At 37.2% G+C, this 12,677-nt stretch overlaps 2 protein-coding genes across 6 annotated transcripts in view; one reads left to right on the top strand and one right to left on the bottom strand.

Annotated features, from left to right (window-relative positions):
* The window catches only part of LOC126564714 (cytochrome b5-related protein-like), a 253,063-nt gene that overhangs the window by 150,429 nt on the left and 89,957 nt on the right, over positions 1 to 12,677 (bottom strand). The window lies entirely within an intron of this gene.
* The window catches only part of LOC126564519 (BUB3-interacting and GLEBS motif-containing protein ZNF207), a 157,221-nt gene that overhangs the window by 141,821 nt on the left and 2,723 nt on the right, over positions 1 to 12,677 (top strand). The window contains exons 1-6 of one of the 4 annotated variants that reach the window (XR_007607081.1): positions 5,087 to 5,329; positions 5,607 to 5,920; positions 5,982 to 6,766; positions 8,074 to 8,238; positions 8,603 to 8,750; positions 11,942 to 12,013. Coding sequence is in view for 3 of the 4 variants with exons in the window: in XM_050221585.1 (XP_050077542.1) it covers positions 5,289 to 5,329; positions 5,607 to 5,920; positions 5,982 to 6,766; positions 8,074 to 8,238; positions 8,603 to 8,750; positions 11,942 to 11,949 (1,461 nt within the window). In the remaining variant the exon portion in view is untranslated. Of the gene's footprint in view, positions 1 to 5,086; positions 5,330 to 5,606; positions 5,921 to 5,981; positions 6,767 to 8,073; positions 8,239 to 8,602; positions 8,751 to 11,941; positions 12,119 to 12,677 lie in introns of those variants that run through there. The other 3 variants (XM_050221585.1, XM_050221584.1, XM_050221587.1) reach the window with 3 other exon arrangements.

The following is a 12,677-nucleotide window of genomic DNA, read 5'->3' on the forward strand; positions in this document are numbered from 1 at the left end:
GAAATTAGCATTCTCGCAGCCTATTTTGGTGGTGCAGGTAAGGGACATTCGGTACCGTTCGTTTTGGGGTGGAAAACTATATCCTAGTACCAAAAATAGGCCATCGTAAGGAAGCAATGGGGGAAAAGTTCTCGCTCTTTGCTACCCTACACTTTTGCAGCTCTTATTGAGAGACTCAGAAAAATGGAACACACTTACACAAGTGAAAGCGAAATTGTTTCACAAGACCGGGACATTATGATAATTTACGTTAAAAATTGGGAAGCCTCATGAAGCTGGGGTTTACCATAACTGCTGTTGTTTAAGTTAATATAAAACAAAAAATGTTTCATTAAACCTGTTCATCACTGTTAAACATTCCTATATTCAGGCCATTTAGGCAACATTTGGTGAAGGTTGCTACAAGTTTAAACGGTCCACTTCACTGAACCTTCGCCACTATTATCGAAAACATAGACCGAGAATTGATAATTGCAACTCTAGTAGATGCTTAATGCTTCAACTCGTAGTAATTTAAACCACTCGTACACTTCAAACGCTTCAGATTGTGAATGAAAATAGCACATGCACATTTTAGTAGGAAAAATTCATAGCGCGCCAATCCATACATGAAACTCTTATCATCTCCTACAGCACACAAAACAAAAACACACACCCCTATACACATCATCGCATTAACAAAGCATTCAGCACCAGCAAACGTGCTTGACCGATGAACCAAACTACGCTCCTAATTTAGTTTACGAGGCAAGATGCGCGTAACATTGTAAAAAAAAAACTGTTGTTTTGTACAATGTCGCCTCTACCACCGAGCCGCTCCAAAAAAGTCTATAAAATTTAAATAATAACCTTTTTTGTTTTGTTTTTTTTTTATTTGTTTCGATCAATTGAAAAACCAAAACTCAACGGATTAGCTGTAAAAATAATACAAATAAACTCTACGTGTTAGGGTGACTACAGTGTCGGTCTCGACGGATAAGCTAAGAAGAAGATCAAACCGATCATGAAAAAAAACAGTTTCACAAGGCCGCTGGCCACTAAGGATTTCAAAAGTAAATTTTCAGGTTCTCATGAGTGTCTGTGAAATTTTCTCGGTTCAGATTTTTTGACAGTTTCACATCGATTTCAACAGTTTGAAAACATTCGTGGCTAGGACCTCACACCTTCAAATACTAACAAAAAACTGAGTACAGTGGTTTCCCGCGACGATCTTTCCGGAGCAATCGAATTAGCCGATTTGGGCAATTGTTTATTAAAGTATTTTTACGAAAAAGAAAATAAATAAACGAATATCATAATATGTCAAAAAAAATTCTAAATTAAACATTGCAAAATAAACAAAAAGGAACTACACTATGGCCTTGTATGTCTTATCGTACCGTTCAGTAAATATCAAAACTCGCAAAACATATTTACTGAGCAATAACGTCAGTAAGAACAAAAAAAATATTTACTGTTTTCTAGAAATTTTTCAAGTGCTGTTTTCAAGTACATTAACACCAGCAGAGATATCAACACATCAAGGAGTTTGCCTGTTACCTGCGTACTGGCAAGAATAAGTCTTAACTAGTGCACAGTTTAATATATTCGTTTTTCGAGCTCAGACACTTGGTGGTTCTTGCAATCAAATGTACTTTCCGAATTGGTTTACTGGGTGACATTGAACTTCGGTGCAGAGGAGTGCACCGAGTGAAAGAACAGTTCAGAATATTTTTAGCATCAGTGCAGAGTTCCTGGATTGCAGCGACAACTTTTAAAGTTATTTATAAATCGAAGGTCAGAAACCTGAAGGGGTTATTGCTGGATAAAAAGTCTCTATCCACAAGCTACCATACCGCATATCTACAATAAAAGCGAAGTTTCAGGCTTTATCACCTCGATGTTCGCAAAAGCGCTTACTTGTGGCATGCATTTAATTCTCTGTCGCATATTGCTTTGTATGGCATGCAACATTTAAGGTGCTATTTCTCAACGAGATAACATAATATATTCATGACGGTTAAGATGCTGATAAACCTTATCATCATGTTGAACAATATGAATTCAATTCAATCAATCACTGCTTACAGGGTGGCTGAACAACGTTTTAATTTTTGTTTTAAGCCCTTTGAACTAATCAACAAATAACATTTAAATCTTCAATGAAATAGTTTCTTCTTCATAATTTATTTTAAAACCTCTACAGGCCTTGTCCTGCACTTTCTAGCTTTTTGCCTTAATTTGCGGGATAGTAAGTTCTTTTTCTTCTTGGCTTAACGACCTCTTAGATCATGCCGACCATCGAAATTGCTTACTAGACTGCCGATACCACGTAGTTGATTAGTCATTCCTCACTATGGGGGGACGGTCCAGATGAGATTAGAACCCCGTTCCTGCCGTTTGAAGACCGGCGCCGGCAATAAGTTTGTTAGTAACATTAAAGGCGAGAAATAATACAATCAAAAGTACATTTGATTGCAAGAACCACCAAGTGTCTGAGCTCGAAAAACGAATATATTAAACTGTGCACTAGTTAAGACTTATTCTTGCCAGTACGCAGGTAACAGGCAAACTCCTTGATGTGTTGATATCACTGCTGGTGTGAATGTACTTGAAAACAGCACTTGAAAAATTTCTAGAAAACAGTAAATATTTTTTTTGTTCTTACTGACGTTATTGCTCAGTAAATATGTTTAGCGAGTTTTGATATTTACTGAACGGTACGATAAGACATACAAGGCCATAGTGTAGTTCCTTTTTGTTTATTTTGCAATGTTTATTTTAGAATCTTTTTGTTATATTATGATATTCGTTTATTTATTTTCTTTTTCGTAAAAATACTTTAATAAACAATTGCCCAATACGGCGAATTCGATTGCTCCGGAAAGATCGTCGCGGGAAACCACTGTACTCAGTTTTATGTTAGTATTTGAAGGTGTGAGGTCCTAGCCACGAATGTTTTCAAACTGTTGAAATCGATGTGAAACTGTCAAAAAATCTGAACCGAGAAAATTTCACAGACACTCATGAGAACCTGAAAATTTGCTTTTGAAATCCTTAGTGGCCAGCGGATTTGTGAAACTGTTTTTTTTTCATGATCGGTTTGTTCTTTTTCTTAGCTTAACGATTTTCAGGGTCACGCCGGCCACTAAATTTGCCGATATGCCACGTGTTAGTTGGATAGTCAAGTCCTCACTATGGGAAACGGTCCGGATGGGATTTAAGCTTCGGTCCTGCCGTGTGGAGACCGACACTGTAGTCACCCTAACACGTAGAGTGTATTTGTATTTTTTTTACAGCTAATCTGTTGAGTTTTGGTTTTTCAATTGATCGAAACAAATAAAAAAAAACAAAAAATAGGATTATTATTTCAATTTTATAGTCTTTTTTGGGGCGACTCGGTGGTAGAGGCGAAATTGGCGCCGGTCTTCGAACGGCAGGACCGGGGTTCAAATCCCATCCGGACAGTCCCCCCATAGTGAGGACTGATCCAACTAAGCGGTATCGGCAGTCTAGTAAGCAATTTCGATGGCCGGCATGACCTTAGAGGTCGTTATGCCAAGAAGAAGGATAATAGACTTTGAATTATAAAAAAATGCTATAAAATATGCATTAAAGCACCATATTGCACAAATGTTTCATTTGAGCTTTTTCTTCGTTGCATTGTGAGCGATAAGTTCTCAATAAACGATTTCAAAGAAAGAAAAATAAAAAAAACATCCATGAGTACCTGAGACTCAGATTTTGATATGTTTCGTGGCCCACGGCCTTATTAATTTATTTCAGAAAAAAAATTATCTTAAGGCCCCGGGCCACAAAAAATTTCAAACTGTTGAAATCGATGCGAAACTGGCAAAAAATATCAAAATTGCGATCTCTCCAATGCCCCTTGTAGGTAGCTTGTTTATGCCCCAGGTTTTCAAAAGGCGATTTCAAAGCGTGAAAATTTCACAATCACTCATGAGCTCCTGAAATTCTCATTTTGAAATCCCCCGTGGCCCGGAGCCTTTAGATGAATAGTATTTAGTAATTATATTTAACACCGGCTCCGCTATGATTATTCCATCGGACTGTCCCTCTGCTCTGTGCTGAATCTATTTGATGCTGCATATTTTATAGTTAATGCGGTAATTTAAACAATTACCAAGCCACGATCAATTACCAACTCAACGTTTCAAAAAACTAAAATATATAACATGAATATAAATTTACAAGATTTCTATAAATTCTATGAAAAGATTAGTAGACCAATTTTATCGGATAATGGATTACGTCATCAATCTTCACTCGATCTTCAATTCATCAATCTGTTGTTCGAGCTGGTGTTGCCGATGGTACCGGATCTTAGAACAACTTTCCCTGCTTGTATGTGCGATTTCAACAGTCGTTCCTACACTTTGTTAGCTAAATGCGATCGTCTTATAACCGGAAAATAGCAGCGCATCGGGGTTGTACGATGCTAATGCTGAAACATATCAAACAGTTTTCGATCTAAACGTTAAAAAACTGGCTCAAAATAGTAATGGTCGCTCAAGATAATAATGGAGACTTTGGGTATTTAGATGAAATATTATACATTTCTGATATAACGGTAAGTTTCAGCAGTTTGAATTGGAATTGTATGTAACATTCATATAGAATTTTCATCAGGAAGCAAAGCTGTTATACGTATGACAGTAAAATTTCGAACGAAAGTTATTGAACGACGAAATGACCCTAAAAAAATAATTTATTCCATTGGATCAGCATTAGAGAGCCAAAGAGAGTGAAATTCAGTCCTTACTTATAAATGATTAAAAATCATTCAAAAAGAGCCCAAATTACGATAATTCGGTGGAATCTTGTACAAAAACTGTCAAATTTGAACGAAACATGCGATATGACCCAGCCTGCTGGATTTCGAACGATTTCCCAGCTGCTGTCAACATTATGTGTGTGTATTGGTGAGAGCCGTTCGCCTATCCACCTTTCTCGTCAGTCGATATTTCGTGACAGTGAAAAAATTGCAAGCGCTCCGCGAAAAGTTAAAAATTGTAGAGTTACCAGCTCCACAGGCATTCAGTGTGTGATCGTTTCTCTATTTATACACCGTCTTGTCGAAAGTTTTACGTTACAAGTGTGAGTGGTGGTGGTTTGGGCTTCACGGCAAAGTAGAGCGTGCCATCTGAACAAGCAATAGACGGGCTACGGCGACGTCAGAAGAGCCGACGGGGACCGATTAAAGGCTGAAAAGTTAAGCGTGTGCCTCAAAGCTAATTTTGTCCGGTTTACAGCAAATAGCTTACTAGTAAAACACATTTTCTACCGCAATGGGCCGCAAGAAGAAGAAGGCATCAAAGCCCTGGTGCTGGTATCCTTTTATAAAATATTTACATTTCATTGCATCCGGTTATCGTTGGCATCATATTGACAGCATCATTGAACAAGAGGTGTGTGCCCCACACAGAGTGTCATGCCAATGGTCAAAATAGCTGCCGCGGTTCGGTATCTTCAATTGCTTCCTGTTTTCATTACATAACAATGTATTTTCCAAGCAATACGGCCTGACCGTCCTTTATGAATAAAAAAAAGTATTTTCCTTAGCGATTCCTTGCGCCCGGTGGCGCCTACGCTGTTTACTACAACAGGTACTGCAACAGAGAATTCGACGATGAAAAGATTCTGGTACAACATCAGAAGGCGAAGCATTTTAAATGCCACATTTGTCACAAAAAGCTTTACACGGGTCCAGGACTTTCGATACACTGTATGCAAGTGCACAAGGAATCGATCGACAAGGTTCCAAATTCGCTTCCCAACCGGTCGAACATAGTGATCGAAATTTACGGCATGGAAGGAATACCTCCGGAAGATATCCGTGACCACGAAAAGCAGAAGAATGGAAACCGGTCCGAGTCAGAGGAAGAGGAACCAGCGCACAAGAAAATGAAACAACCGGAAGGTAGATGAAGCGATCCTGCCAGCTAGGAGGCACAAAAATGTAATTTTCATTTTTTTTTCAGCATCCGTACCACAGGGAATGATGCAGATACAGAATATGATGCCACCGCATCTGCAGGCAGCGTACGGTATCAATCCTATGATGAGCGCGATGGGAGGCATGAACCCGTACATGGTGCCACCGGGAATGCAAATGATGCCGACGATGATGGCCACCGCTCCCCGGCCGCTTTTCCCAGCAGCTGCAACTGCAAATGCCGCTACCGTACCTACCACCTCCAAGCCGACATTTCCAGCTTACAGTTCAGCCACGATAAGTGCCCCGCCAACCACTAACAGTGCTATCTCAGCTGCGGCAGCAAGCAATAATAGCAATAATGGGCTGGGTGGTGGTGACCTTTCGAAGGGTGGATCCACAACCGGACTACCAAACTCGGCCACCGCAACTTCCAAGATTGTACATCCGCCTGAGGATCTGAGCTTGGAGGAAATTCGGGCACGGATGCCTCAGTATCAAAAGCAAATCCAGCAAGCCACCCAGCAAATGCTGCAGCAAAAGCAGCAGGAAAAACAACAAGCGCAGGTGGCGGCTGCAGTTGCGGCGGCTCAGCAGCAATTACAGGCACAGGCCCAAGCACAACTAAAGCAACACCAGCAGCAGCAACAGCAACAGCAGCAGCAGCAGCAACAGCAACAGCAACAACAGCAGCAGCAGCAACAACAGCAACATCAGGCTCAGCTACAGCAATTATCGCCTTTTTCATCGGCCGCTGGAACCGCATCGATCATTTCCAACACGCAAACGACCGCCGTAATGAAAGACAATCGAATGATGTCACCGCAGGAGGTAAGTGAACCGTTCTCTTTTGGCTCAATGTATTCATCTCTTTACACATCTATCCAGAATCTCCTGTTATGCCACATTTCCCTTTCCTATCTTACTGAGTAGCTTTTTTTTTAATCGTTGAGACGTGGTGCGTAAGGAGTACAATTTTTTCTATATCGATGTGCTCGGTTACGCGCCATGCATGTGACCGCAGCCAGCTGTGATGTGTAGTCAATGTTAAATTTTGTAGCATTAATTTATTGGAAACGGTCGTTTAAAAAGTCGCTTGCGCTAATAATTTTTATCTAGACAATTGGATGTCGTATATGTTTTTTTTTCTCTTACAATGTTGGTTTGCTATTTGGTTTTACTAATTGGGTACTCCTTCGACACATGGTTCAAGCATACAAATTGTAAACTCTTCAAGTGTTGTTGTGTTTGTTTAGTTCGCTTTATTATAATTGGATTGAGCTTTTCTTGAGGAAATTAAAGTTATGTTTTACGATTTGGTTTTACTGTTGGTACCTTTTGGTTTGATTTGTTTCTTGTATCGGTTCCCAATATTGGAAGTAGTATTAATCTTAATTGATAAAAGTTTACAGAATCTCATACAGACATGTACGCATGGGTGTGCGGGTATCATTAACCTGTTTGCTTCTATTTTTGTCTTTTTTCTTAGTATTGTGCACAGTTTGATTTTTGTATTGGTGTTTGATTTTCCTAAATTTTTCACTTTTGCTAAATCTCCTGATTGCACTGGGAAAAGAGTTATGCTATGCTGCTCATACAAGGTAAAACACGAACATTTTTGTAATGTTCGACGGTTCTAGGGTCAATTGAAGCACACACACAGATTTTTTTTTGCTGTAATCATACTGCGTATTGCAACATCTGAAACACCTTTTGGAGAAAGCCACTCTTTTTGACAGCATTCTTGATCATTCTGTTTGGCAGATGCTTTAGAAGATGCTGTTAATATCATAATCTATAGTTATGATAATAATAGTACAAAAAGAACATTTAATTATCTGATAATTGAACGACTATTACGTTTTTCTTGATAAGCGGATCACTTGAAACAAAAACAAAAAAGAATCTCGATAAAAAGAAATTTACTCAGTCCCTTTTTGAAAACACATATATCCTTATTCACGAATCTCCTACAGTGTCTCACACTGCAATGGTAGTTTTATCTTCCATTGATTGATTTTATATTCGTTCTCATTTATGCTTTCCCATGTTTTTTCCCCATTTTAATATGTTTTTTTTTTTCATGTGATATAAATGACATTCATTCGGGAATTGTGTCTTTTTTGTGCGCTTTTCAGCAAGCCGCTGTGATAGCGCATGCTCATGCCGCTGCGGCCAACCACCATAAACAGATCGAGGAATTGAATCGTGCAGCAATGATTCAACGATTTCAGGCAGCAAACGCGGCTGCGGCAAATGCTGCCGCAGCTGCCGCCAGCAGACCAGGAATGCCAATCGGAATGGTCAGTTTAATAGTGAATGTAGAGTAGTATGAGCTGTGCTGTAGATTAATTAGTTCTTGTGTAGATTTACTAAAAGTCAATGAGTATCTCAATAATTGGTCATATCTTTGACGGGTTGGAGGATTGTACCATTTGAATGATATGGAATGTGGTATGTATGTATGTGTATGTTTGTTTGTTTTGGATGTGAGAGTAAATACTAACGGTGCTGGGGACTCATTACCTGTCAGTTTGTTTCCCGTTTGTAAGCTTACAGCTAAGTATAAGTGTATTCTAAATGAATAGATTTATGTTTTTTAGCCCATTTGATAGAAGTATAAATTACTAATTGTGTGCGTTTTTATTTTCCGTCCATTTGTTTTAGGTTCCAGTATCGCTCGGAGGTCCCGTACCGTTAATGCCACCCATGATGCGCCAAGGATTGGCACTTGGCCCCCCGGGGGGCGGTAACTTGGCGTTATTGGGTGGAAATATGCTTCGTCCTGGTCCCCCCCAAATGGGTCTTGGTCCAGGTAGGTACAATCAATACTATCGAAAGTGATCATTACCCAACATAGTGGCACAGTAAATGTTTCAGTACACACTACTGTGCTATGGTTACTATGGACAGATTTTATGGCTTCAGATTGTGTCCCTGACATTGGTCAAGATGTTGCGAAAAAAATTGCCAATAAAATAAACCAATCGCAACGAACTTATTTTATTCGTTAGGTAGATGAATGAAGCACATGCGGATAGGATGATAGTTTGTGTATAAATTACAATCGTCAAAAACACTCACTAATATTGAATGAAACTGAGCCCCCACACACTCAATATTTTATATAATCGTTTACGAATCTGGGCCCTTATATAAATTGACATATATAATGCAATTTTACATTATATAGCTTAAGTAAAACGATATACAAATTAGAATGACACGTGCTCTCAGTTTATAAAAAAAACTTGTGCTGGGTTTTGTACTGTAAAACACAACATATGATTGTATAGCTGCTGCAAGATCATTCGAAGCAAATGATCAGGAATCAGGATTTTTTGCAATGAAATACAATTGTGTTCAATATAATAGTGGTCTGAAATTTCGCAGTGGAGAACATCTGCAGTGAAACAAATGCGTGTATTTAAATCACAGGTTATTATAATAAATTCATTCTTTTTCTCTATTCTGCCTAAGTTTTTGTTAAATTTATGCTGTACATGTTTGAGTGAAACGAAAATAGTTTTGTTATATGATTTTTTTTAGATTTGTTAGCCAAATATCACTGTATGTGTCCCTTTTTTCACTAAGTAGTATTCTATCTAGGACAAAAACTAGTCTTTAAAGGGGCACATTGATTCAGCCTTAGAGTTTGTCTGTGACTTTTTTTGTTATTTCTGCCGGGGCCAAACTTCAAATTGATTGATTTGGTTTAGTATATCATATAACCCTTTTTTTAATCAAATTACTTTTTTTATGATTATTTTTTCTTTTTTTTGGTCAATGGTTGTGCGTTATGTGTAAGTCTTTAGTTATGTGTAAGTCAGTTGAACGGAGATGATTTAAGATTGATAGAAATCTCGAGTCGGAATCTGCATCTATCAATACTTGTCGTTATGGTGTATGTCTGCACCATATGTGAGACCCGACAATCAATTTGAGAGATAGCAGTAACTTACAAAAATCATTCCTTTATAATTATCTGAACACAGTTATTACTGCTATTTTATTGAACACAATTGTAATGGTTACTTGTACTTACAGTGACGGACAATAAACTAAGACCACCATTATTACCACCATTACCACTACCATTGCACATTAGGCAAAAATGAGATTGTTAAGTCAATTTTCAACGAATCTTCTTAATTTTTTTGTTGTAAAATTTAGTGAAATAAAACATTTCATTAATTCAAAAATCCTAAAAAGAAAGTATAGTTTTGGAAATTCCTTCTTTGCATTTATCAACTCGGTTAACGGTTGAGTATGCCGAGAATAGAAAAACTAGATTTTTTTGAGTCGAAACATTTTCAAACCTATTTCATGGTTTTAATTATTACACAATCATTCAAGAACTTTTGGACAAAAACAAAGAAGCTGTACAAAGTTCAGTTGCTGATGATCATTCTATCAAAATTTTGTAAAGTTATAGCTTGTAGAAGTATCGAAACCAGCTTTTTGAAAATCGGACATAAAAGTCGGCTTATATTATGGTTCGTCACTGTATATATATGTAGTTGCATATTTGTATTGTTTGTGTGGCTGTTTTTGCTTTTTTTTATTGACATGTATTAAGGATAATGTTCTAATTTGAAACATATACAGTCAATCTCCTCATAACGAATATCATTACTAACATGTTTTTCAAGTAACGAGCAAATAAAAATTATCTGAAAGATTACTTTCAACTCAACGTATTCAAATCTTCTTTCTCATATGCGGTTTATGTGGTCCATGCTGAAATTATCTGCAGTTTTCAAATTTCGCAGGGTTGGAGAGTCAGGGTCTAAAAATAAATCTTAAATTTTTTAATTTTTTTGTATCGAGTGTATGTGTAATGAGTGTAAAACGTAAATTCAATTTCACGGGAGCTTGAAACCGAATCGAATCGTTTGGTTATAAGTTTGTTATTCGGTTACGTTTTGAACGCATTTCGTTAGTAATATAATAATGAGCGCTATAGGGCTCATACAAAGCGCGCGCTATGAGTGTAAGTTTTGCTCTTTTCATAAAAAAATGTATGGAAAGAGGCACTGGATCGGAATGTACTCGTTGTAAGAAGATTAACTGTATTTGTGTTTTAAAGGAGTAAACAATTTTGACATTTAACTTTTATCACCGAGAGAACTATTAGCATTCTCTGCAAAAGAGTAATCAAAGATAGACGATAGATTGTTAGCTAAAGGTTTGGATATTTATACAGACGTAGACGTGTGAATAGATTTTCAAAATTCTAACAACGAAACGTAGGGTAAAACAAGGGAGGAGGAAGATTTTGTATTTTTCATACTGAGCTGGATTATCAAATAAAATGGTTTGCAGTAAAGATCAGAAGCTGCCGCACTGAAAGAATCAATATATAATTTTTTTTGGTTGTTTCCCATGGCCGAAAGCGAAAGCAAACAAAAGGCCATAAAACAATGTGTTTTACACTACATAATCCAATAGCAAGCTGAGAGCTGATGAGACAAATGCACACGATTAAATTTAAGTTGCCTGCGTATGCTAAACGAATTATTTTCTGCAGTTAAATTAGCGGATTGTTGTTCTCTAAGTGTATGTGTCAGAGATCGTATCAATACACAATTTTTTACACATTTGAAGTACATATAAAGTCTTATGATTATTCACAGGTAGCTTGTATCATTGAAAACTTACGTTCGTTTATATTATTGTTTTATCTTATGCTTCAAAATGATTTCATACATAGTACTGACCTCTAAATTTGGTTTCAAATGCAATTGGCAAAACGATAAACCGTACCATACTCTTATTTTTATACAGACCAAGTTGATAATTTCGTGGAAATAGCATACCAAAACATCGATTATTCCTTCCGGTTTCATAACAAGTCGTCGTTTAAAATTAGATCCACTTAAAAAAAAAAAACCGTTCTGCTCCTAATTCTATTGTAACTTGTCCTAACGATGAAAATCAATTTCATGCCGTGTTTATTGGTGTCATCTCCCTCTGCTATCTTATTGTATCCCGTATTTTCTACAGTGCAATGACGTCTCACAAATTCGAGTTCAACGCACTCGAGATTTCCTCGTGCGCAAACTGTGTCCGCCCAAGGTATAATAGCGAGGCACATACCTATACTCATATAGACCGTAATCTTACTTCACACTAATGTTAGTCTATGTTTCATTATCATTGTGTCACTTGTTTGGAAAAAAACACTACTTCCTTTTACTTTTATGTGAATGTATTGATTGATTTGCGTTTGATAATTGCTAGTTTTGTTTTTGCGTGTGTGTACATTTACAAGTTTTATGCAAGTTTTAGCTCCAGTTAAAATCATTTTTGTACGCGCAAGCTTGCAAAACGAGTGAGACATGCTTCAGCTGCTTTCCATTGATTGAAGCAATTGGATGTCCTAGTGCAAAACGTATCTGGAAATGGAAATAGAATTCGAAACAAGTAATTATCAATCGATGGCGCTGCTTCTTCAAAATCGTACATCACTAAGAATAAGATGGAAATTAATGTTGTTATTTATAATTACCCTTACTAATCATTACATGGGAACACATTTCGAATGAAATACTACTACAGCAAGATGCTATTTACCAGAATTTCTACTTTGGAAAAAAATACGCTAAATGTGTCAAAGTTGGTTTCAATTGTTCGTAATTACCTGTCACAGTATGCAATAGAACTTCGCTAAAGTGTTTGTGTGTTTTATAAATATTAATTATTTTATAATAATATTCTATTATTATCTTTTAATAATTAA

This window comes from Anopheles maculipalpis, chromosome 3RL, assembly GCF_943734695.1.
Source record: "Anopheles maculipalpis chromosome 3RL, idAnoMacuDA_375_x, whole genome shotgun sequence".
Taxonomy (NCBI): Eukaryota; Metazoa; Arthropoda; class Insecta; order Diptera; family Culicidae; genus Anopheles; species Anopheles maculipalpis.